The sequence below is a fragment of the Diadema antillarum genome, unplaced genomic scaffold, assembly GCF_040938485.1.
Source record: "Diadema antillarum isolate AM-2024a unplaced genomic scaffold, OU_Dant_1.0 seq00000309_RagTag, whole genome shotgun sequence".
Taxonomy (NCBI): domain Eukaryota; kingdom Metazoa; phylum Echinodermata; class Echinoidea; order Diadematoida; family Diadematidae; genus Diadema; species Diadema antillarum.
In genome coordinates, this window is record NW_027271330.1 from 355,658 (window position 1) to 383,524 (window position 27,867).

General features: G+C 37.7%; 1 protein-coding gene across 1 annotated transcript; it reads right to left on the minus strand.

The window, feature by feature from the left end:
* Positions 1 to 3,338: 3,338 nt before the first annotated feature.
* Positions 3,339 to 14,155, minus strand: LOC139730391 (uncharacterized). The gene is made up of 6 exons (XM_071641255.1): positions 14,143 to 14,155; positions 11,781 to 11,957; positions 6,171 to 6,452; positions 5,070 to 5,357; positions 4,493 to 4,633; positions 3,339 to 3,769 (listed from the first exon to the last, which is right to left on the minus strand). The coding sequence occupies exons 1-5, from the start codon at positions 14,153 to 14,155 to the stop codon at positions 4,497 to 4,499; spliced, it is 897 nt and encodes a 298-aa protein (XP_071497356.1). The 3' UTR covers positions 3,339 to 3,769; positions 4,493 to 4,496.
* Between the last annotated feature and the right edge of the window lie 13,712 nt (positions 14,156 to 27,867).

The window sequence follows — 27,867 nt, forward strand, 5'->3', positions numbered from 1 at the left end:
ATTATGAGAAGTTCTTAATCCGTTTGTCAATACGTCTTGGATACGTGAATGAATGTTTACATTCGTCTTCACATTCTCATAATAATGTATGCATCAATGATACATACATAGCTACGCACACTGATTATTGATGATACATTTCTCTTTTTTTTTACGTACACTCTAACATGAATTTCATGGGTAGGGATATACAATCATACAAGCATACATCCATACATAGCTGTACGCGCACTGCATGGTAGATGGTACATATACACTGTACATACTTTATGTATACGTACAGACTTACATGAATTTCATTGGTAAGGATATACAATACATACAAACATCCATCCATACACAGCTACGCACACTTATAGATGATACATACACACGTAAAGTCTTACATGAATTTCATGGGTACGGATATACAATCATACTCCATCCATACAAAGCACAGCACACTGATAGATGGTATACATACATTATGTATGTATACGTACAGTCTTACCTGAATTCATGAGAAAGGATTTACAATCATACATCCATCCATCCATACATCTGGTTTGATCCTTCTATTCCTCTCTCAAACCATTAATTCATTCTCTGTCGTCAAATTAAACAAAGTCCTGGGTACCGTTTCATAAAAGTTGTCAGCACTGAAACTTTCAGCACTGATATCCTACCCGTCACACAACAGATTATCATTTGGAAAATCCTAACCTCATTATAGCTCAAAATTCCATAAGACATCATGGTCCAGATGTATGGAACTCACTGAATTATGACCTTAAATGCAGTTCTTCTTTACACCGTTTTAAATCATCCTATAAAAACGTTCTTCTCGCAATATACCACTCGCTTTTGTTAGCTCCCAACTCCTGAACACTGTATCTCATCACTTTTCTTCTCTTCTCCTCTCTTCTCTCTACTCTTCCTATTCGGGTCCCTTATGCTCGCTTTTCTTTTTTTTTTTTTCGTCTTTATATATTCCACCTTGTGTTGTCCTTTTTGGTCAAATGACATTAAAATACTTTAAAGATTTACGTTATTTGTTCTACGAGTGTGTGTTCCTTTCCTTTAGTTTAAACAGAAAAAAAAAATGTTACAAGGCATATATGTTCAGAGGCCGTTGTCCAAGGCAAGCGTTTGCTTATTGATAACGGTCTCCCCCACCTGTACACTTAAAGATCTGTAATGAAATTCATGTATTATTTCACGTGATTATATACTTGCAAAGATGAACTCTTGTTTATAATATTATTTTCATGACTTGTGAATAATATGATTGATATTGTTATACTTATTTTCTGTTATGTACAAGTGGAGAAATAAAACTTAATGACACTGAAAAACTGAAACAAGTTGTCAGTCGCTGACAATAACCATAGTAACAGGCAGTGACCAGAGCATCTCAATCAATCAAAACTAAGGATTTTACTGAAATTGTCAGAGACTGACAACTTGTCAGCGCTGACTTAATTGATGAAACACCCCCCTGAACACCATATGTGACCCTGCACCTCAAAACAAACAAAAAGTCGCCAGACATGAATTTTTAGTTAAGACCATATTCTGAAAGAGCAGACTTTAAACATTAAATGATGTATAACTCAAATCAAATGGACTCTCCTAACCTATCTAAATATTGGAAAGGAAGCACAAACTCGGGAAAAGTGTGAACTGACAAAAGAGGCTCCGAAGTACAGTGTCTATTCAATTAGCGCTTAATCTTTTATACCAAACCGTGCTGGCTGTGCCATGAATGGGACAAAAAACAGGAAGTAAACCACCAGAGTAACAACAATGAAGGGATTATCAGCTTAAACTGAAATCAAGCTTGCTTCATTAACACATTCTGTCCATAATTAATGCCAACTTTCAAAGCAGTAGCACTATCCTTTCAAAAGTTATTAGAGTTGAAAGTGAAGAGTGTGGACAAGGTTTTTCAGAAATGAAAAAGGGATTCTAAAGACACACCTAATCACACTATTCTACCAAAAATGTTGGAGATAAACTGCTAAAAAACACACTTTCTTGCCCGTTTTATGATACCAAATTTTAGCATAATGTAAAAGAAGACCCGCTCTTTCAGAAAATATGAAAAAGTCAAGTTCGGCTAGGTTGACCCATTTCACTTATATTCAGTCCTCACGCAAAATCAGTGTGTGCGACTTTATGTTCGTTTTGAGGTGCACGGTCACATATATACACTGACATCCTATAATCTGCAGCAGTTTGCGTAATACATGAATAGTATTAGCATTCGTCACTTACTTCATAATTATACACGAAATTAGACGGTTTTTTTAATCTACACATGTGCACATAATCATACATAGTACAAAAATACACGCATACATACAAACACACAAGCGTCTCGATGTCACGTCCGTCACTCGCCCACCTTCGTTTTTCGCCTTCAAACCATTGCTCTTAATATTCTTATAGTTTAAAAGTCAACTTACAGGCGCCTTTATCAATATCCTTCCCTATACACTTAAATAAACTGTTTAGAAATCGCATAAAATTCGTCTCTATGATTTCTATTCTACACTTCTCTTCTCTTTATTTGACAAATTGAGAATTTAAACAACTTTAATACACACTTTAAATAATGAAACGAGACAAGTGTTAGAGAAATGATTGTTCAATCTTCAAAAGAGGTCTTTACTGCGTAAAATGCGTTTACAATGACAATCCTATATACTACAGCATTAAGGCTTAATTGTAATCATGCATTCTTTTCATCACTCAAGTCTAAACTGATCATGCTTTGATCCAATGCATTGGATAACGAAGCAAAGTAACGCTGCGTTTTGAAACTAGTAAACCATACTTGTGAGGGTTTCAAGTAATTGTCCTCATGTCGGGGACTAAACGTCTCTTCCTTCAACTGTCTTTATATTTCAAGTTACTGTCCTCGTTTCAAGGGTTTCAAGTAATTGTCCTCGTGTCGGGGACTAATCGTCTTTTCCTTCAACTGTCTTTATAACTGACCTATACATTACAAGCTTTGCTTTTTAGTAGGTCCTTCACATTTCATGTTTGTAAAATTGTCTTCTCTTGTATTCTTTGTAATTACGACGATATGTCCAGTCTTATGTTCAATCGATTGTATCATGTTATTTGTGTTTTGAGATGTGGAACAATCAAATCAAATCAAATCAAATCAAATCAAATTAAAACAAAACAAATCAAATCTTTTAGCACTGGGAACAAGGTCTGACAAAAGAAAAGAATAGGGAGATGCAAAATCCTCACAAACATTGCTTTTTTTTTTCTTACCTATATCAGTCCATATGCAGTTGACATCACCTACGTAATTACAAATATGAGAGATATTTTGGTTTTCTGTTCATCATCAGTTCATCATCATCAACCGCTTTACTGCTTTTAAATCTCGCATGTTGATGGGAAAGTGTGATTTTTTTTTTCTCCGTGCGGTAACCCAAACTTGAATTGCGATTAATTTGAAAAAAGAAATAAAAGAGACAAGTAAATCTATCTTGATTACAGATCACGTCCATTTTAAACAAAGTATACCATCATGTAATTGTAGGACACAATAGCCAAATTCGCTGCATGATTTCCACCTCTTTGTACATTATGGCTATACGTATTCCGTCCGTTTTAGTGTTTAAATAGTGTAAGATCTCGACTGAAATATGGATCTAAGACTTTATGAACTACACTCCTCTACTGTCACATCCGTCAGTGGGGAATTATCTTTGTCGAATGAAATGGCAAACATGAATATGAGACCACGATTCCAGTTTATGCTCTCGATCTATAAGAAAAATACACAAGAAAGGACAGAAACAATTTGAAAGTTAGGACATTAGACAGACACATCTCAGTAGAGGAAAATGCCTCTATCATTCAAAGTGTTCAGATACACAGGTAAAGTCTCAAGAGGTTATAAAAAATTAGGTTTTTATGTTTGCATGTAATTATTACTACATCAGCAAACCCACAAAATGCTTTGAAAAATCGCATTGAAATAGAAACCTCGGAAACGATCCTTGGTTATTGTTTCGAGGGAATCGTTTCCAATGCCGTTGTCTCAAAATAGTGTTGCTACTCTACACTTTGATAGAAACCGGTCACGGAGGATGAGTACAAGATGGAGACGTATTTCTCTCATTCACGCGTCGAGTCAGTATTAAATTAAGCTTTCAAATCATAAACCTGCCACCCTTAGCTCTACTTTACAATTACTTTCCATGCATCTTATGACTGGCAATAAGGGAACTTAAACAAGGCTAAATACCAAAGATCCAAAGGAGAAGTAGAGGAAGATGCCAACGATGAATAAGAAATAATTCAATAGGCAAGAAAAGAGCGGGAAGAAGAAGATTGAGACAAAGAGGTAAAATAGTAAAAAGATTTTGGAGCACTTCAAGGGGGTGTAGGAGGCAGGATAGAAAAAGAGAAAGAAAAAGTACCGGTAAGGGAAAAAATGAGAGGAAGAAAATGTAGTAGAAAAGGAAGAAAAGGAAGTCTACAGTACCTCTTCAGAGGATGATAATTTTTCTTCTTTTCATCACCACGATTACATAGGTCACCATCGACATGAACAACGCTGTGAAGAGCAAGGCGTACGTGGTCGACGACTTCTGAAGAGCTCCGCGATGTAGACAAGCAATGGGAGCTGTATGGCCAAACCAAAATAATGACCGTAATGTCTTGACAGAGCACAATTAACGGGATGATCGAAGGTAAACGGACAAGGCCCAGACCATTTTACACACACGTCTTTTCATATACATTGTACTAGTACTTTATCTAAGTTGTACATTGTCATTTCAAGAACTTATCATAACCATATTCAAAACAAGAGTGAAAAAATGACACAAAGTCTCGAAAGTAAATTGAATTACTTTGATCAAATTCTTCAGGTATAAATTTGCATATGATAGGAATATTGAAGAAATAATCATCTAGCATGTAGGGATGAAGGTGAGAGTCAAACATTAGACAAAATTGTAGCTATCATCCACAATATGTAGTATTTCACATTACACATTTTTATGCTTGCTCTCTCAACGTCCAGAGGCGAATGAAATCATTATCAAAAGTAGATTAACCTCTCTCCAAGCAGTACTCGAGACTGGTGTAGGTCCAACCAATCCCGTTCGTCCCCGAGCACGTGATATTGATGCACCTGTTGTGTGGGCGTGGTCTGAAAAGAGCCGAGGCGCTGCTGGACGAGGAGAGCGTGGTGTTGTCGACTCCGATGGTGTAGGTGTGAAGGTGTGGGACGGGCTGACCCTCGGGACTAATGTGACACGTGATAACGAGAATGACCTGGCTTCCTTCCCCATTGATCTCCTGGGTCTCGATGGAGAGTATGTCACTCGCTGGAGGCGCATGACCTAAGAATTAAAAAAAGCAACAACAACACAAATACATAATCTGTTTGTTTTGTTCTTGTTGGTGTGTGTTTTTTTTTTTTTTTGGACTGTTTTTTTTTTTTTTATTTGTCAGGTACTTCGCATTCTCCCCAAATCATGAACATCCTTGATGAACAAAATAAAGATCCCCCATCAAGAATTTGAGGGGTCAAAGGTGAACAAAGTCCATTGAACGGTTGAAGGAGAATCCTCATTGTATTCTATTAACGGGCCAGATACTGACGAGTTTGGTTGACGATGCACATAGAACTATCATGTTTACATTATTTGCATTGTTTATCCAAAGAAATGTAATTAACACCTTAACACTCCCGGGAAACATTTGAATCTTAAAATTTAAACCTTCCTTGTATAGAAAAAACAACAACAAGTACAACAACCTACTCTACAACCATAGCCCTTGTCTTCACGTGAACAAATTTGCTACTGCCAATTCAAAACAGACTAGTTCGGGTATGAAGAAAGATATTAATATAAAAATCTCATAGTGATATCTTGCTTGGATTTATTTAATCATAGCACTTGCATGAATGGACACAAGTAATGTATATCCCTATTATAATACTAGTGAATCAACGTGCAATTACCAGCAATAAAGCTAGTACTAACGAGTTTGGTATATTGTCAATCCTAATATTAAAAAAAAAATGGCTTCACGTCAATTGAATTCGGAGAGAAAAACGTATATGAAATGAAATTGATTTTTCTTTGAACTGATCACAAAAAATTTGGGATTTAAAAATTACAATATTATGGAACGTTTTATTGTCTTACCGTTACTTCTTGGACAGTAAATCTTTGTAGCGTTCGTCCTTCCGATGTCGTTGATACCGGTGCAGGATATTTCAACGCATTCACTCGGAATGGACGCAAGGATCAAGGAAGGGGAGCTTGAAGCTGACTCGACGACGTCATTCACTGCAATCTCGTATATTCCCACTGGTGGAAATGGTTGGTCACGTGGGTCGACATGACACGTGATCCTGAGGCCATTAGTTTCTTGTCCGTCCTCGTTGTCAGCAATCTTGATCAAGATGATATTGTCTGCTGGAGGGTCTGTCGAGAAGGCGAGAGTTAGAAGTAGACGGACGATAGAATTCATCCTCATAATTGTATACGTTTTCATTCAACGATGTTGATAGAATACAGTGCATTGCATAATCAAAAAGTATGATCCAATATTATTATTTTTTTTAAGTTAATCCAGAAATTATCCATTAAATTGTCATCGGCAAGTATTGATAAAGCTTTAAAAGCATGTACGTAAAATCTGCTCATCATAGACACGAAAAATTATTTCCCAAAATCGACAGAGCTTCCATGCATGTTGCCTAACTAACAGCCAATATAATTCTGGTGTTCGTTCTGAACACCAAATTCTTTATTTTTGCATCATGAAAATAACCATTAGTATTATTATTATTTTTTTTGGGGGGGGGGGGGGGGGGGCTTGCTTCTTAAAGGGTGTGTACAGTTCTGGTAGAGGTGAGGATTTAGCTTTTATCGTTTAGGGAGATATTCAGAAACCACTCTATGAGATGTCAAAGAGCATGCAATTCTTAGGGGTGTCAAAAGTTTATTTGATGAAAATCGGTTTTGAAATGGCTGAGATATCCAACAAACAAGGTGAAACAAAGCGATCCTAATAAAAGGCATGGCCTGTCGCCTTTTATTATTATCAATTTGTTGGATATCTCAGCCATTTGAAAACCAATTTTCATCAAATACACGTTGAATCCTTCTTAAAATTACATGCTCTTTCATATTTCACAAGAGGTTTCTCATTATCTCACTTAGATATGTTCAAAACATGAATCCCCACTGCTGAACAGTGCTTGCAGCGCTCGCGTACTTCTCTCGCACGCCAATGCATGTAGAGCAATATCGACCGTAATGCATGCTTCGGATGTTGAACTACTATAGTAGCCACACAACCAGATGGCAACCAGCTGCATGCAACCAGGGAGGTGCTCTTCCCACCTCCTTGATGCAACACAGTCTGTAGGGCCATGGACGTAGGCGTGAACGAGTGCACAATGCCGAGCGCGATACGACTCACGTCGAGCTCCGCATGAGTTACCCAAAGATCTAGATAACAAACGAGTTCGTTAACAGCCTTGTGCGAGTTTCAGTCGTAGGAATTGCAACACATTTACCCTCTCCATATTGGCAGTGATTTTGCTCAGTTAGTATATAATTCGTTTGCCTCCAGAAAAAACAAAAGGAACGGGTGTCGATTCCCATATTTTGCCATATTATATATGCAAGTACCTCCTTTAATCTAATGAACATTGCTTTAGATTAATGGTTCAGACCTATTAACCAGATTTCTTTTTGTTTTCATGGGAGATGTGCAAAAAACACAAGAAAGTTCACCTGTTACCAAACATACATCAATAGATTGATAAGACAAGTTTATTCGCAGCCAATTTTATTGATACGCAACATTCATCTCACGAACAGAAAAATGGATTCTTTAATCCCTAATTAAACAATCCCACAGAAAAGGCAAGACATTCTAACAGTTTGACAGAATAGTACGAAAAGATTTTCACTTTTTTTTTCCAGTGAATAGGACCTACTTGGAATTGAGTACTGAAACGGATATTGTACCTTTCCAAGTCATTTTCACACGTTGGTAAGAATGTATAAAACCTGAAGTGTGCCGTGATCCAGAATGAATTTTACAACTGTATTTATGCGTCTGTTATGTTGTTGGAAAATAACGTTGCTTATCATGTCATTGTGCTTAGTAGGGGCCAGATATGAAGCCATTAACTTGACAAAGATGGAAAAAAAGGTGAGCAAAATAAATAGAACTATCTCTACGAAAAGGAAGGGCTGAACTAATTTTGATTTCTGCAAATATGAATGGTGTTTAAAAGGTAATAAAATATACAAAAGAATTTTTAAGAAAAAATCTCAGGAAATTATTCAAATTGTCGGCATCATATGCCCAATTTTGTTTGAACTTTCAAAGGCTACAGTATGTTAACATCTGATAGACCTGGGATTCAGAAGTGCTCTGATATGTAGGCCTATGTTGCGAGATTTATAGTTAGTAAACGTTGGGTTGTCTTCAATTAAAGTACGGTTTGCTTAATCTATTCCTGTGAGGTAACTGAAGTTAAAAGGTTAAATTTCCTTCAATACGAGATGAACTTTCAAGTTTTCAATCTCCGCCTATATGGTCCTTATATAACCTTGCGTTTCTGATAATGTTTATTGTTTACTCTCCAAAGGAATGGGGTTAGACATAAAAGATGATATTCTATATGATCGATTGGAATTACGGAACATAATTATGTTATTAGAGTCCACAAAGATTGTCATAGAGACACATACGGAGAAAAAAAAACTGTGCTTGTTTGTTTAACCTTGTTTGCTTTGTTACTGTTTTATGTTAAGGTTTTTAACACATAATGTACAAAACTGATCTCGCGGAATAAATTTATTCAAGTGAATAAAACTATTATATTCACCTTCATCCAGCAATTTGTTCTCAATAGTGTTTTGATCAGAGGAAAACTAGTGTGTTAGTTGTCGCATGTCACAAGTTATCCCGGGTTACATAAAGAGCTGTCACTATACCTTTACTGGGTACCTTTCGATAGACTTTGTACACTTTTGAGATTGACGTTTTATTTCCTTATATTCATCAAAGAGTGTGCAGCAGATCTTTCAGTTACAAAAGCTCCCTCATATGCAGAGGCGTCGATGGAGGGGGAGGGGGATGGTTCCCCAATAAAAGTATTGGGGACAAACAGATCATTTTGCTCCTCCTCGTAACTCCCGAGACGTGGAAATGTTCTTACTTTTTTTGATAGAAGACTGTCTAAATATTTCACCCAAAGATGGCTGAATTTCAATTCTGAAAATACAAAATCTCCCTCGCGTAAGAGGGGGATAGGCCTAACCCCTCCCATACCCTCCCCGTTCAATCATTTCTACTTAATACACTTTAGATTGACAGATTTCAAAATGTTTCATCCAAAGTGTGCACCAGGTCTGTTACTTCGGTTTAAAGAAATGCAAATGTTCCTTGGGTGGGAGGAGATATCTAGATACTTTCAATTAACGGAGGATTCCCCCCCCCCCCCTAAAAAAAAAAAAAAACAGAATACACTTCTGGGATTGAAATTTACCCAGATTACATCATAAATGTGTTTACGAGATATTTGTTGCTGCCAGTAATTGCCAGCAGTTGCGCCCGGTGAGCCCCCATCTCTTAATTTCCCAAGCGAAAAAAGTACAGCTACAAACGGCAGTTTTTGGACTGTAAAATGTCAAAATTTTCAAGCTCGCTAGCTTCGCTCGCTCGCATTGAATCGTCATGCCATTCTCCTGATGTTGCTGCCGGGTAATTACCAGCAGTTGTGCCCGGTGCGCCCCCCCCCCCCCCTTATTTTTCAAAGCGAAAAAAATATAGCTACAAACGGCAGTTTTTGGACCGTAAGATGTCAAAAAATTTCAAGCTCGCTCGCATCAGGGAGGTGGGAAGAGAAACACCTCCCTGCTCGCATTTAATCGTTATGTCATTCTCCTGATGTTGCTGCCAGTAATTGCCAGCAGTTGCGCCCGATGCGCCCCACCCCCTTAATTTCCTAAGCGAAAAAAAGTACAACTACAAACGGCAGTTTTTGGACTGTAAAATGTCAAAATTTTAAAGCTCGCTCGCTTCGCTCGCTCGCTCGCATTTATTCGTCATGCCATTCTCCTGATGTTGCTGCCGGGTAATTGCAAGCAGTTGCGCCCGGTGCCCCCCCCCCTTAATTTTCAAAGCGAAAAAAAGGTAGCTACAAACGGCAGTTTGGGGGCTGTAAAATGTCAAATTTTTCAAGCTCGCTCGCTTCGCTCGCTCGCATTTAATCGTTCTGTCATTCTCCTAATGTTGCTTCTAGTATTTAATTGCCAGCAAATGCGCCCGGTGCGCCCCCCTTAATTTCCAAAGCGAAAGAAAAATATAGCTACAAACGGCCTCTTTTGGACTGTACAATGTCAAAATTCATGATCGCGTTCATGATCTTCAGTGTAAGAACTAAGACAAGAAGTTTCTCTAAATGATACCATTTTATAGGCAAAATTGTTCAATGATAATCTACATAAAATGTACTGCTATACCTTAACATGTTGAACTGTTTCAAGTCGATAGAACACGCAAAAAAAAAATGAATCAAATTGCACCATTTACAACATCAATATGCAAAAAGTTCTCACTGCATCCTCCTCTCTTGCTCGCATCTCTTCCTCGCATCTGACCGCTCCCCCTAAGATCAAATCCTGGCTACGCCGGTGATAGGCCCCACTATTTAGTAGGCCTTCCCAGTGATGTCGCACAGGCCAGGGAGGTGACGTGCACAGGCGGAGCAAGAGCTGAAATACCACGATGTAGTCATTCAATTATCTATGAATATTTCCTTTTCTTACTTTTTTTTATAGGAAAAAATCCCAAATTTCACCAAAAGTGTGCACCAGATCGCTGAATTTGAGGTTTGAAAATGCCAAATTTTCCTCGTGTGGGAGGGGGATTATCCCCCCACACCCTCCCCCAGGCCGCTCCGCTCCCTCGCACAGATATTCAAACTCAAAGTCCCTCCCCTACCCCCCATCATTAAAACGGAACGATGCCCCTGTGATGATTGCTTCACTGACTTAAATCAAGAAAATTGAAGAATACAATTAATAGCTACAGGAAAATATCTACTACGTTATTCAAGAAATGAATATCCTTATTAGCATTTTATTTAATCTATTTGGGCATTATTCAGGGCTGCGCTGATACGTTTTTGAAAGGGGGGCGGGGATCGCCTGTCAGTCAAGAAGAAAGAACATCAAAAGACAAGAGAAACAACAACAAAAAAGTCTTCATACTTTTAAGGTCTGATTTTCCGCCAAAAGTCGGCTGACAAGAAAAAAAAAAACAAGAACAAAAAGTCGTCATATTTTTGCTGCCACTTCCCTCCCACTTTACATGGAAAAGAGTGGGACATTTGATCCCTGTAAAGTGTGTGTGTGTGTGTGTGTGCCCCCCCCCCCCACCCCCACCAGGGCTGCGCCGGTCCGGTTATTGGCTTGTAATCGTGGTGATGGTGACTATCGCCAATTATCCCCCCCCCCCCCCCCCCCCCTCCCACTCCTCAGTACGGATTTACGCCGTTGACTGTACAGTCCCTTTAACATTTCTGGGATCAAGGACATTCTTAATAATTGCATCATATGCATTATCATCTTCTCACGAAAGTTATGTCGTCTCATTATCATCGCATGCCTGGCAACCTGCATAGCTTTCAACAATACTCCGAGAGAACCGAACAAGCATGATATCATTTGGACTTCCGCGCAGATCCTAATAGATCAGATATTGAATTAAATTAAATTACTTACGCTGAACTTCTAAGGTTCGGGACCGCTCACTGCCGATGAGATAACACTGAAGTACGCTCCCATTGTCAGCTGCGGTAGGAGTGAACGTCAGCTCGCTACTAACGTTGTAGTATGTAAAACGAGTGATACGGTAGGCGAGACCAGAACTAGCAGACTCGTTGACAGCATTATCGCTTCCTTTAATACATGAGAAACAGAGTGGGAAAGAAACCAAAAAATCGAAATGAGTTTGAATAACATTGGAAGATTTACTTTGTACATAGCTAATCGTTAGAAGATTTGTCAATGCCTATTATCGAGCTTTCGATTAAGGACGAAAGAGAAAGAGGAAGGGAAGCATGGCGTGAAATCATTCTGTGCATTCGCAAAACCAAACATTTCTCAATCCTGTTGATATTTAGCTTCCGGTCTGAATAACAAGACGGAGCAGCTACCCGCCACACATTTAGGTATAGAGCAGAAGTGCGCGTGTGACAGCTACGCATTTTATGTTAGCCTTTATAATGCTCGCCGGATAGTTTAGTTGGTAGTTTTTCTGTTCTTTTAGTGATGAACAAATTTTACAATGACACATGCTTCAAACAAAACAGCTCGAATTTCTGAGGTTCATGCCGTTGAGAAAGCATCACCGCGTACGTCGTGAATGGACAAGTTGTCTTAACACACTCGTATGAGCCAGGGTAGCTTGGTTTCAAAATGTTATGTATTGGGAGTCGTATTCTGAAAACGTTCAAAGGAAGATTTTCTCTCTATTCTCAATCAGGAATTTTTCCCCAAAAAAGTACACCGTATTCTAAAAATCTGTCTTACTTTCTTCGTAACCTTTTTTCATAACTTTTATTTCCTATCAACTTTGCCTACAGTTAGGAAGAAATTGGAAAATATTCTAATGAGTATGATATCTAGGAAGAAGATAATAATTTCTGACTTAGGAGGAAATTGGTATATTCTAGAATGCACTTAATTGGAAATGATTTATGAAAGGCTATGAGGAAAGCCGTTACCCTGTCCTAAAGTCCGTTATTATAATAATCAATGTAAATTTAAGGAATAGCGAAATACAAATAAAGGCAAAACAATGAAACATCATGCCAGACCTTTGATTTCGCCGAATAACAAGTTAACGTATCATTCAGATTTGCTCTCTGGTTGTTTCAAATATAAAAAACTATTTACTTCGATTATATGAATAAACTGTACAGGTGAATCATCGTTTAAAAGTATTCCTGTTTATTATTCAATTCATTTAGATTATTTTCATTCATTTTGTGTTAAAATGTTTTTGTCATATGATTTTTTTGCCAGAAAGTTTTTCTTTTTTCTTTTTCCACGGACAAAACAAATAGTTACGTATTCGGTTGTGTAGACCGGCAGGTCCCATTCAGTGAATTTGTGTTTAAATGGTGTTAATGTGTTGGCACACATGTTTTATGGAGTTTGGTTGTTTGTTTGTTTGTTTTGTTTTTTTGTTTTTTTTTTCAGGTTGTTCAAACTGCATGAACAGAGCTTTGATACCTGCAAGGCAAATAGCTGTTTGCCAATGTGTTCTCTTAAATCTTTTAAGAACACAAAGAACAAAGAAACGAACGTGTTTTTCGGATTTTTTTTTTTCGGGGGGGGGGGGGGGGGAGGGCAAAAGGGCCAGTCCGTTTTGCTACCCTGTAGTGATACGAGGCCTTGGGTAAAAGGGCCGTGGTGAGAAACAAAGAAACAAACCTAAAATAATATTAAATTTTATTCAGATAATGAAACATTTTGTCTGATGTAATCAACGTGGATGGGTAGCAATATGCAGCCACAACATATACATCAAAAAACTCCGAAGAACAATTCCAAATCCCTCTAGGAATGACGTGCCTCTATAAGGGGGCCGTCTCACCCCGCTTCCTGTTATGTATTAAAAGTTCACGCGACTCTTTGAAGAAAATGATGATGTCAATTGCTTCTTTTATTAACTATTGAAGTGGTATACTCTAAATGTACAGATCCTTCGTTTTTATACATTACCGGTACTTGATAGCTAGACAAGAATGTATGCCTAAACGAAGTATTGATGTGTGCATATAATACTGAATTGGACTGTGCTGTGGTGGTGCACAGAGGTAGGCTCCACAATCTTGTCACTTTTCTTTCAAGCCACAACTTGATCTTCCTGCAATAAACATGTAATCCTAGTATATCACTGTTCATCGCACCTCTGGGATACTTTTGTTTTGGATTTGATGACCGCTTGATGGATTTTTAGTGCAGCTATGACTGGAACTTTTTGACTCTCAGCTTCAGCAATGTGGTCTCTGTGGCACTGTGGTCCCACATATTAAACTTCCAGTAAGTAACATGTAGTTCAATTCACGGTAATTACTCTTTGCAGCCATAGGCCATCTCCCTTCGTGCTTGATATACAGTATATCCAGGTCTACTTCTCTTATTTCACGGGTTCATCGGGTCATCATGCCAGGTCAAGGCAACACAAAGAAAGCGACGAGTGATGTCAGTAGTCTAAATTCAGACCTGGCTGACACGCTAAAACAACTTCTACATGAGGATGAATTTATTCAGGCACTTGGACGGTGTGTAGAAAAAATTCTCCTAGTGAGGATCGAGAAGAGTGAAGAGAAAATTGCTAAGCAGGAGGGTGAGCTTCATGACTTGAGGGTGGCCCTCACAAAGAAGGAGAAAGAGGTAAAATCTCTAGCCTCTTCTCTGGAAAAGCTCGAAGGCGAGATGGCAGCATTTCAGTCCAAAGCAGACGACCTGGAGCAGTACAGCCGACGAAATTCAGTGCGTGTATTTGGTGTCCCCGAAGGTCGTGAAGAAGACACAGATGAGCTAGTTGTTAAAATTGCATCTGAGAAGCTTGGGTACAACATGTCCAGGTCCGAAATCGACAGATCGCACCGATCTGGGAAGCCGCGCTCAGACAACAGGCCCCGCCCAATTTTAGTAAAGTTTTGCTCCTACAAGAGCAAGGCCATCCTGATGAAAAATCGTCGGAAGATGAAGGGGTCTGGTGTCTCAATCCAGGAGGATTTGACGAAGCTGAACCACAGTATCCTGATGAAGTTGGCAAATCACCATAAAGTCCATGCAGCTTGGTCAACCGACGGGAGGGTTGTGGCGGCTCTTAAGACCACCCAGGATGGAGTGCACGTCAAGAAGGCCTTCACATCGCTTCAACAAATTGACACCCTGTAATTCAGATGCTTGCTATAATATCCAAAGAGACAAAACATGTTATTTTTACTCTAACTAAAGTCTCCTCTCCCAGGGGTCTATATTTTTTTTCTTCCCATACCTTTACTCCGTTTTTGTTTTGTTTTTTTTTCCCATCATGGGTCTTAGCTTAGATCTGCATCTTTTAAATGTTGCCGCTAACCATCGGTATCTCACTTTGTACATATATGGTTATATTACTTATACTCTTTGTGTTTACTTTTTATGTGTGCATGTAATTACGTGTGTATGTGTTTGTGATTGTGTATTTGTGCACGTGTGCTTGTGCTTGAATGCTCGAAGATACTATCTCAACATTTTGCTTCTTTATCTGGTGATTCAGTTATCTCATAGTCTTGTTTACATAACTGTTGGGTATCTACTGTGTTTTCATCTTTTTTTCCCTAATGGATGATAATTTTGATGATGTTTTTGATGTTGTAGGTAATGACTGTAGTTATATCAATTGCCCTGATTTTCGTTACAGTGAAAAAAATAAACTGTCACTTTTGCATGTTAATTCTAGGAGCCTTTACAAAAATTTTGAAGATTTTGTTGTGTTTTTATCCAGTATAAAATATGATTTTACTGTGATTGGTATAACCGAAACTTGGTTTAAACCTTCAACAGATGTAGCTATATTTAACATTCCTGGATATTCTTTTATTCAGTCATGTCGGTTGAATAAAAAAGGTGGTGGGGTTGCATATTATATAAAGGAGGGAATTGACTTTCGGCTACGAAGTGACTTATCTGATACAAATTTGTATTATGAATCTTTGTTTATAGAAGCAAATATTACAAACACTAAATATGTTATTGGATGTGTGTACAGAGCGCCTGGTGCTGATATAAGATCGTTTATTGATAGATTTGATGATACAATGGAAATTGTGAGTGCAGAAAATAAGAAAATATATATTATGGGCGACTTTAATGTAAATTTATTAAATATTAATGTAGATAATAAAGTTACAGATTTTGTTGACTTTGTGACTTCATATGGTCTATTCTCCCTAATTAATAAACCAACTCGTGTTACGTCTTCAACCGCAACCTTAATTGATAATATATTTACAAACTGTGTTAAAGACCATTTTCATTCTGGTATTCTGTGCTCAGATTTTTCTGACCATATGCCCGTTTTTAGCATCAATAAAGGTGATGCTGTTACAGCTGTTAACAGCAAAGGTAAAATATTTCGGCGTGTTATTAATGAAGAGAAGATTATTGTTTTTGAGCAAAAGTTATCTGACGTTAATTGGTCTTGTTTGTATGATTTGTATGATGCTAATGACTCTTATGAACAGTTTATTGATACTTTTTTAATATTATATGATTCAGTTTTTCCTTTAGTTGAGAAGAAGTCATAGAAAAAATGTAGAAAACCATGGATTACCCCAGGCCTCCTGAAATCTATTAATCAGAAGCATAAGTTGTACTCTAGGTTTATTAAAGATCGAAGTGATGCAAACTTTAAAAAGTATGTGGTATATAAAAATTTGTTGACTTCTGCTGTCCGACAGAGCAAAAAGAGGTATTATGATAATGTTTTTCGGTCTACTCAATATGATATTAAGAAGACATGGTATCACATAAATGAATTATTAGGGAGAGGGAAGAAACCATTAATTCCGAGTGAAATGTACCATAATGGCATTACACTTCAGTCAGATTTACATAAAGCTGAATATTTTAATAAATATTTTATTGATTTGCCCTCAAAGATAACCAATGATATACCCGCTGCCAAAAGTTCATTTCTAGAATATTTATCTGTGCAAAGTCACTCCTCATCATTGTATTTTACTCCAACATCTGTTCATGAAATTATAAAATTTGCTACTGCCCTAAACCCATCAAAATCATGTGGGTCAGATGATGTATCTCCAATGGTTGTAAAGAGTTGTATACAGTATATTGCTGATCCCTTGTGTGATATTTTCAACAAGTCTCTTTCACAAGGAATTGTTCCACAAAAATTGAAATTAGCAAATGTAATCCCTGTATTTAAAAAGAATGATAGCAAATGTATAGAAAATTATAGACCAATTGCTTTGTTGCCCATTTTCTCAAAGATCCTTGAAAAAATTGTGTATAAAAGATTGGATGATTATCTTCAATCATATAGTGTTTTGATTCCACAGCAATTTGGTTTTCGGAAAAAATGTTCCACGAGCATGGGTGTCTTGAATTTAGTGAATACTGTCGTTAATGCTATTGATAGTGGCAGGTATTGTATTGGTATATTTTTAGATTTGTCGAAGGCTTTTGATACTATTGACCATTCGATACTCCTGTGTAAGCTTGAGCATTATGGTATTCGTGGGGTAGCTCTAGCTTGGTTTAAAGATTACTTGCAAAATAGACAGCAATGTGTAACGGTAAATGGAGTTAAATCACAGTCGAGGCAAGTAACATGTGGTGTTCCACAGGGCTCAGTCCTAGGCCCTTTATTGTTCCTTATTTATATTAATGACATTATCAATTCATCTAGCTTGTTTACTTATTCGCTTTTTGCAGATGACACTTGCTTACTTGCCCACCACAACTATTTGTTACCCTTAATAAACTCTGTAAATGATGAAATTGGTAATATATTTGAATGGTTTTGTTGTAATAAACTATTATTGAATACTAGCAAATCTCAATATGTTGTATTTAGATTAAGAAGGAAAAGAATCCAAAATGACATTGTTCCACTGGTTATAGGCGGTAACCAGATTGATCGAAGCCAAAATGTACGATTCCTAGGCGTTATAGTCGATGAATATTTATCGTGGAAAGACCACGTCAGTTAAAATGCGCGTCTGTACTAAAGTTTCTCGTAGTGTTGGTATCATATCCAAGTTACGTCTCTATTTACCAAAAGAAACCTTAATTACTCTGTATAATGCCATAGTTATGCCTCATTTAATGTACTGTAATGTAGCTTGGGGAAATACTTATAAGACTCATATAGATAAGTTAATTGTTCTTCAGAAAAAAGCTGTAAGGTATATTACAAATTCAAACTATAGAAGTCCAAGTTTGCCATTGTTTATTCAACTTCATATTTTGCCATTTGAAAAATTAGTTATCTTGAGTTGCTTGATTTTTATGTTTAAGACACAAGGTGACCCGAAATCTTTCATGAAGGATGCGTTTGTGTTAAATTCTACCCTTCATGCTTATAATACGCGTAAAAGTAATCTCATTCATCAACCCTTTGCAAGAACTCAAACTGCCCAAAATTCATTTGTATATGTTTGTATTAGAGAATGGAATAATTTGCCATTGAGAATTAGGTCAGCCTCATCACTATCCAACCTTAAACGTACATGTCGCATCTATCTTGAGGGAAATTTGTAAAACAAGAATTGATCAGGGAAGCTGAATTTAAAAGTATATTAAAATAGAAAGTATCTTTCTGCAATTTCATGTGAATTATAAGTATGTGCATGAGCGTTTTTTGTGACACGTGTTTGTGTGATTGAATGTGTGTGTGTGCGTGTGTGTGTGTGTGTGTGCTTGTGTTGCATCTGTCCTATGTAAATATGTTACTATTATACTTCTTGTTAATATGTTTAAAACTTTAGTATATTTTGCCTTGTTTTATATAAATGTTTATCCGGGACCCCTTTTTTACAAGCTCTGCTTCTTTTGGGGTCCCAAACCATTCATTATTCTTAATGCTGTATCCCTTTGTAAAATGTCAAATGTTTAATGAATTGGTTAAATAAACTTGAAACTTGAAACTTGAAACTTCTCTGAAAGAATTATCCGCGTAGGTTCATAATTAGCGTTTTCTTGTTTCTGTACATACGCACAGCGAACAGGCGCACTATGTATGATATAGCGCTGGCCGCCGCGCTGCCCTCGGGCGCCGGCCCGCTGGTCGATGGTGTAGCTAGCTGGATGTATCCAGCCGGCTCGCCAGCTGCACTACGTACCGTCCATGTACCACACGCGTGTAGTTGTATGTATAATACACTGACTAATTTATTTTTGCTTAAAAAAAGAATGAAAAAAAAAACCTCCACAATTTCTGCACTTCTCTTTTAATTAATGTTTCTTTCTTTGTAAGTAGTACATTTTCAAAACTGTATCACGGGTGAATACAAACATGTGTTTTTAACCAGACGTCATAATTTCACAAGGATATTATGGCATTGGTTTATTTTGCATAATACCAAACAAAATTTGTAATTTTATTTGCTTTCATTAGAAAATGCAGTAGGCGGGGATTTTTTCCAGGGAACACTTTCAGAATACCAATTCTGTCTTTCATAGGCACTTCAGAACTTTCTGACTTAGAATTCTAAAATAAAACAGGAAGCTTTTCAGTATAGTACTACCCTAGGACTCGTACCCGACATCGCGCTGGGCCGGGCGATCATTCTTTTACTTGTACTACAGGACAAGTTATAGTTTCGTATCGCCTCGTATTGTGATATTTATAGTAAATTACACATTTACAAACTCGCCCTCAATATTTCACAACCTAAAACAGATTGTCTGAATCTCGTCAAAGTCTAGTGAAAGTTGACTATTTACTGTTAAGACACTTTTACCCATTTCGAAATAACTCGATGGTTTGAATCGAAACTCTGCGCTGCACTCAAACAGTTGGCAGCGGTATGGTAGTGTACACGTACACGGCAGCGAAGTACAGTCATTTCTAAATGAGTCTAAAAGTGAAAAAATTAACAACAAATATTCAACTTTTACCAGACTTTGTAGACTCAGTTGTAGGGACTTTCGTTTGTAAAATATTTAGGGAGAGTTTGTGCATGTTTGAAATTTATGTGGCGATGCAAACCACACTACACAATCACTGTGCCTCCCGCTAGATTGTGCATTGATTTAGACGTACAAGCTTGTACATACAACACTGTATGAATTGGCCTAAGACAAAGAGAGAGAGAGAGAGAGAGAGAGAGAGAGGAAGAGAGATGAAGAAAGAAACAAAACTCGATCGAGAGACTTCTTTAATTCAATTTTAAATCATTTTTTTTTTCATCTTAGATTTTTATTTTATTATTTTCATTTCTGTAACTTGGCCTGAGTTACTCAGTACATTATGAAATGCGTGAATAAATGAATCAAACTTACGGTCTCCTTCACACCTCACTCCGGCGTCTTGACTGTGAGTACAGCCATACGAATTACATCCCCATGGAAAACGAAAGCAATGAACCAGAGAGTTTTCCGTTCCATCACAGTAAGCCATGTAAACCCAGAATGGTCCAGATCCCTGCCCAAAGTGCGCTGACCCATAACTAGCTGAGGCCGATGAGTAGCCGAGATCTCTGCACACCACGTGCGCGTCTTTCATATCCCAGCCATAGTCACACACCGTGCCCCACTGCCCGTTACACGATATCTCAACTCGGCCTTCATTTTGGGTTGATCCATCAACCAGCCTCACTGTAATAACATGAGATAAAAAGATAAATAGATAGATAAATGACACTATCAAAATCACATGATTGGCAACCAAAAGGTTGAATTGTAATATGAGTTAAATAAGTCATTGCATGACATGGTTTGATACACACAACTATTTGTAAATAACTACAAATGAACACAACACTCGAAACTAAACAAAACCCTTCACACACACTAAACTTAGACACTATATCATTTTACAGCAATCCAATGCAGGCTTAACATATTCATTCATTTGTGAATATCTTCATATTCACACACAATAATCTGAGGTTTGCTGTTGTGAGTGTGTCGTGTGTCTTCAGGTCGATGTTTAGCAGTGACATCTCATAGATCACAAACGACGCCTCTGACACGAACAGAGAGGTCTTCTTGAAAGTACGGCAACACGTTAAAACTCCATGATGTTAACATTAACATTCTAACATCGTCCTGAAATGAGAATGAATAACGTTAGACATGTAAATTGAAATAACAAAGTGAAATAGTAATCTCTTAATTGTTATCTTCTCTATAAAACTAACTTGCTACAGACCTAATGTCGTATGAATGATTGTGAGAACTTACCGGTAGGCGGTAGATCTACATTACAATTGAAACTTAAAGTTTCCTTTACGCCCACGATAAACCCCAAATCAATAAATCCTACAAAGGTAACGTTGCAGTCTACAAAATAATAGTCTACCCATTTCCATTGCAGTAAAGTAACATAATTTTCGTTTTTGTTTCATTTCGCTTTGATCAAGACACAATGAAATCAACTGAACGTACAAATTGTAGTGTTTTGTAACTTGCACATGCTGAGGCTGTAAGCAACATATGACCACTGGAGAACTAACGTTTATAATGTACGGTGTAATTATCCGGCTCTAACTTGCTACCCCTTACCAATAACTACCCTATTAACTGCTCTATCAACTTTAAAGGGGATCGCTAGTAACTGATCAGTGGGAATCAGTGGGATTGCTGAGGGATGACTGTTCCAATCCTTGTGGGATTCATTTAAGAGTACATTATATATCTATTTATGTGTGAAAATGATTTGCTTCAGAATGATCTCATATTCAAGTAATGTGCAGTAATGTTTCCAGGTAAGCGTCCCTGGTCAGTGACGGGGCATTAATCTGCACAGTACTTGAATATGAGACCGTTCTGAAGCAAATAATTTTCACACAACAGTAGATATATAATGTACTCTTAAATGAATCCCACAAGGATTGGAACAATCATCCCTCAGCATTCCCACTGATTCCCACTCGGCCGTGATAAGGCAAAACAACGTAACTCAGAATATCATGTTCTGAGAAAAACGACTTTGAAAATTCAATTGATTCCCATTTTTCCGTCATAGAAGCAAAACACTTTTGAAGCAGCGAAGTTTCTTAGGCATTAATAAAGAATATCTCGGGAAAATTTCAGTAAAATAGGACTTCCCGTTTTAGAGTAATTGCCATGTTTAGAATAGATACAGCATTTTACCGAATCACAGCACTGTGCTGATGAGTAATTCTAGTTTGCCAAAAGAGCGTATCCTTACTTACGTTGTGCGAGAATCCTCACGCGGCAACATATCAATTGTGACCGTGCACCTCAAAACAAACATAAAGTCGCACACACTGATTTTGCGTGAGGACTGAAAATAAGTGAAATGGGTCAACCTAGACGAAGTTGACTTTTTCATATTTTCTGAAAGAGCGGGTCTTCTTTTACATTATGCTAAAATTTGGTATCATAAAACGGGCGGGAAAGTGTGTTTTTTCAGCAGTTTATCTCGAACATTTTTGGTAGAATAGTGTGATTAGGTGTGTCTTTAGAATCCCTTTTTCATTTCTGAAAAACCTTGTCCACACTCTTCACTTTCAACTCTAATAACTTTTGAAAGGATAGTGCTACTGCTTTGAAAGTTGGCATTAATCATGGACAGAATGTGTTAATGAGGCATGCTTAATTTCAGTATGATTTGATAATCCCTTCATTGTTGTTACTCTGGTGGTTTACTTCCTGTTTTTTCTCCCATTCATCGCACAGCCAGCACGGTTTGGTAAAGATTAAGAGCTAGAATAGACACTGTACTTCAGAGCCTCTCTTCTCAGTTCACACTTTTCCTGACTTTGTGCTTTCTTTCCAATATTTAGATAGGTTAGGAGAGTCCATTTGATTTGAGTTATACATCATTTTAAAGCTTAAAGTCTGCTCTTTCAGAATATGGTCTTAACTAAAAATTCGTGTCTTGCGACTTTTTGTTTGTTTTGAGGTGCAGGGTCACAATTAGGCAAAAGAACGTATCCTGACTTACGGCGCGTAAGCATTCTCCCGCTAAGCCACTTCAGTATGCCAAAACAACGTATCTTGACTTACAAATATCTGCGCCTCAACCCTTTCATCAATGTAATTAGGCAGAATGACGTATCCCAACTCTATGGCAACAATCTCTATGATTTATTTACTTTGACAATTTTGTTAACTGGATGATAAAAGTCCCGTTATGTGTTTTTAGATATACATAAGGAATAGTAAAACACGTTAGCTTGCAAAATGATCGATGCAATTGAACATTTTCTTTTTTTTTTCTGAAAACTTACCGAGTATGTACTAAAATGTAATTAGTTGTTATCTACCAATTACCGTATATTTTTGTTTTACTTCATTTGCATACACAGTTTATAGTTTATTGAGATGTCCATTCTTTTTCATTATCTTTAAGTGTATGTTTTTTATCTCTTGATGCAAGATTTTTTTTTTCATTGGGAGCATAATTATATGTGGTTTATCATTCATGTTGTTTTAACAAAATCATGGATTTGGATTAATATTGACAACTAAAGTACGAGTTTGGGTAAAGTCTGAAAATGGATTTCATTACACTTCTTATGCCATGTGCTACAATTAAGATGAACTTGAAATATGTATATTTTTTAGTATGAAAATGCATGAGTGGCAACTATTATGACTGTATGGGAACTGGCAAAAAAAAAAACTAAAATAAAATGGGTATAAAAAAGAATTGTATAGACATCTGCACATACACTTCGTTTCAAAGACACATACACGCATGTGTTAATATTGAGACTCCTGTTTTAATTTCTATCTTTTCTTTGATTTATTTAACGATTTCCATTGAGATGAAAGGATTTGAACAGACAGAATAATATTAAGTACTTTGTTTATCGTTATAAGTTGTTGATGTTTGGTTGATTGCATGAATTGTATCCGGAAGGTTAAAATGCCTCAATTCTTTGAACAACAACAATAATAACTAGAAATATCACTTAAGGTGATTAATACCCCCGCCCCGTGACGACAGTCTTACCCAAGGAATGATCTTTCCTTGATCTTCTGCCATTTAAATGCCGTTACCATGGCAACGCAGCTTCCGACACATCCGAAAAATATGTCTTGCACATCTTCCCACCAAGACTATTGTGTGTGCCACATTTCATAAGCTTTTGTCAAAAACTGAGGAAGTAGTTCAATCCACAAGATCTTTCCTTGATCTTCCGCCATTAATATGCCATTACCATGGCAACGCAGCTTCCGACACGTCCAAGAAATATGTCTTGCACATCTTCCCACCAAGACCAATGTGTGTGCCACATTTCATGAGCTTCAGTCGAATACAGAGGAAGTAGTTCAATCCGCAAGATCTTTCCTTGATCTTCTGCCATTTATATGCCGTTACCATGGCAACGCAGCTTCCGACACGTCCGAAAAATATGTCTTCCACATCTTCCCACCAAGATCAAGGTGTGTGCCACATTTCATAAGCTTTGGTCAAAAAACTGAGGAAGTAGTTAAATCCGCAAGATCTTTCCTTGATCTTCTGCCATTAATATGCCGTTACCATGGCAACGTACTTTCGGGTACTGTAAAAAATGCGTCTTGCACATCTACAACCAAAGGCACACATCTGTACCAAGTTTCATGGAAATTGGGCAAAAACTGAGGAAGTAGTTTGCAACACAAAATTTTCCATCATTTTGGCTCATAATATGTGAGCTGTTACCATGGCAACATACTTTTTGTCACTGTCAAGAAATGTGTCATGCTGACCTATATCCTAAGACAAACATTCAATATGAATTCCATGAGAATTGGAAGAACACTGATGAAGCAGTTTTGCCATGAAGCATTTTGCCCTATATTTTACCAATAACATGCCGTTACCATGGCAACGCACTTTTTGCCACTGCGGAAATATGTGTCTTGCACATTAACATATTCAGATGAACATCTGTACCTAATTTCATAAAAATTGATCAAATACTGTGGGAGGAGTTCGCGACGCAAGATTTGTACCCATTTTCCCCATAATATGCCGTTACCATGGCAACGTACTTTTGGGTACTGTCAAAAAATACGTCTTGCACATCTACAACCCAAGGCACACATCTGTGCCAAGTTTTATGGGAATCGGTTGAAAACTGAGGAAGTAGTTCGAGACGCAAGATTTGCAACGGACCGACCGCCCGACCGACCGCCCGACCGCCCGACCGCCCGACCGCCCGACCGTCCACTGATTCCTATATACCCCCTTCAAACTTCGTTTGGCGGGGGTATAACAATGATTTATCAGGTAAGTATGAATCCAGGTTTTAATGTTTTTAGGTGTAACTTGACCACACACACACACACACACACACACGCACACACACAACCAAGCAAGTACAAAACACACACACACACACACACACACACACACACATCTCAGACTTGTCAGAGGTGCAAACATTCTCTCAGTTGAATAACTTTGAGATAGACATGACAAACGTAGATGCAGAGACTGATTTACATTTTCTTAAAGGTTTATAGGGGAAAACATGTGTGTACATCTGTTTCTCAAAGACAACAGCATTACAGAAATCATTCGATTATTTGCAAGTCTTAAAAATATGAAATAGGTATCTACGCTTTCTTCTTACAATCTAAGATAGAGTTTGATATGCCATTATGCTTTTATCACATTGAAAGCAAATCAGCAGTAACTATAAACATTATCATGATGGTAACAGAAATAGAAAAAAAATGAAATTTACTTCCCGAGTAAAGTAGCCTTTATCATTACGTACCACAGTTGAACAGAACCATGGGAGCAAAATTTTCAATTTCAATAGAACAGAACATATTTTTTTTTTCTGGAGATTAGTTATACTTATTGCAACTGATTGACAAATTGCCCTACATCGACGTAAATAAGCACTGAATTGATCAGTGTTTTAGTAGTAGCCATGATAAAAATCATGGGCGTACATACTCGAGCAGGATTCGAACCCACGACCTCCTGATCACCGGACAGGCGTCATCTCCACTAGACCACCGAGCTTTCGCCCGGCAGCAAGTGTTGGTTCTAATCCTGATAGCATGCAGCGGGTACTGCTTTTGTTATTCAAATTTATGAAGTTCTTCCGTCGTGATGTTTTTCATTGCAACTGATTGACAAATTGCCCTACATCGACGTAAATAAGCACTGAATTGATCAGTGTTTTAGTAGTAGCCATGATAAAAATCATGGGCGTACATACTCGAGCAGGATTCGAACCCACGACCTCCTGATCACCGGACAGGCGTCATCTCCACTAGACCACCGAGCTTTCGCCCGACAGCAAGTGTTGGTTCTAATCCTGATAGCATGCAGCGGGTACTGCTTTTGTTATTCAAATTTATGAAGTTCTTCCGTCGTGATGTTTTCATTGCAACTGATTGACAAATTGCCCTACATCGACGTAAATAAGCACTGAATTGATCAGTGTTTTAGTAGTAGCCATGATAAAAATCATGGGCGTACATACTCGAGCAGGATTCGAACCCACGACCTCCTGATCACCGGACAGGCGTCATCTCCACTAGACCACCGAGCTTTCGCCCGACAGCAAGTGTTGGTTCTAATCCTGATAGCATGCAGCGGGTACTGCTTTTGTTATTCATAAACTTCATAAATTTGAATAACAAAAGCAGTACCCGCTGCATGCTATCAGGATTAGAACCAACACTTGCTGTCGGGCGAAAGCTCGGTGGTCTAGTGGAGATGACGCCTGTCCGGTGATCAGGAGGTCGTGGGTTCGAATCCTGCTCGAGTATGTACGCCCATGATTTTTATCATGGCTACTACTAAAACACTGATCAATTCAGTGCTTATTTACGTCGATGTAGGGCAATTTGTCAATCAGTTGCAATGAAAACATCACGACGGAAGAACTTCATAAATTTGAATAACAAAAGCAGTACCCGCTGCATGCTATCAGGATTAGAACCAACACTTGCTGTCGGGCGAAAGCTCGGTGGTCTAGTGGAGATGACGCCTGTCCGGTGATCAGGAGGTCGTGGGTTCGAATCCTGCTCGAGTATGTACGCCCATGATTTTTATCATGGCTACTACTAAAACACTGATCAATTCAGTGCTTATTTACGTCGATGTAGGGCAATTTGTCAATCAGTTGCAATGAAAACATCACGACGGAAGAACTTCATAAATTTGAATAACAAAAGCAGTACCCGCTGCATGCTATCAGGATTAGAACCAACACTTGCTGTCGGGCGAAAGCTCGGTGGTCTAGTGGAGATGACGCCTGTCCGGTGATCAGGAGGTCGTGGGTTCGAATCCTGCTCGAGTATGTACGCCCATGATTTTTATCATGGCTACTACTAAAACACTGATCAATTCAGTGCTTATTTACGTCGATGTAGGGCAATTTGTCAATCAGTTGCAATGAAAACATCACGACGGAAGAACTTCATAAATTTGAATAGTTATACTTAGTTATATATTACCATATCAGACCTTCGCATCAATTTTTACCTTGGAAGATCAGAACATCTACAAATTACAAATTATGAATAGCACACAATGTATTTTTAATCCTTACTGTTGTTGAAGATCAAGTGTAGTAAGAAGTAAATACTTGGGTAAAGAACAATTATCAGGCAGCTGAAACGAAGGGAGAATTTGCAACAGTAATCACTTTAAACACATTTCAATAAACGTCTTATCACAACAGCGATTTGCTGTGCTGCAATACATCTGCGTTGTCTGAGAGCTCCCGGAGAGATTAGGCTCAAAATAAATCAAAATTATGCAGGAAATAAAGGTTACTATTTCCCTGGTTTTCTGAAATATGTTGACAAGTTTCAATCAACATGATATTGATTTTGAGGGCAAGCATTTACAACAATATTTACTATGAACAAGTGATAGTTTTACGTAAAGTTGATAATCATCATTTCAAAGGGCAATAAGCCCTCATCATATTTTTTTTTGAAATAGAATCTTTAGTTTCATATCAATATAAAAAAAGAAATCTTTCTTGTGCCTTAATAACGTAAGAATAGTCATTAACATTTCACAGTTGAGTTTTGCGAGTTCTTAATTTAACTGTGAAAGATTTACTTGATCCTATATAAACAATACGAGTGTTATTATTTTTCTTTTAAAGTTGACTGATCTAGTGCA

Bases quoted from the DNA above. Each gene is read 5' to 3' on its own strand.
- LOC139730391 (XM_071641255.1), bottom strand. The intron at 6,453-11,780 runs GTAAGTAATTTA...CCTTCTCGACAG, and splicing joins CCGAACCTTAGAAGTTCAGC to ACCCTCCAGCAGACAATATC. The intron at 5,358-6,170 runs GTAAGACAATAA...TTTAATTCTTAG, and splicing joins TTACTGTCCAAGAAGTAACG to GTCATGCGCCTCCAGCGAGT.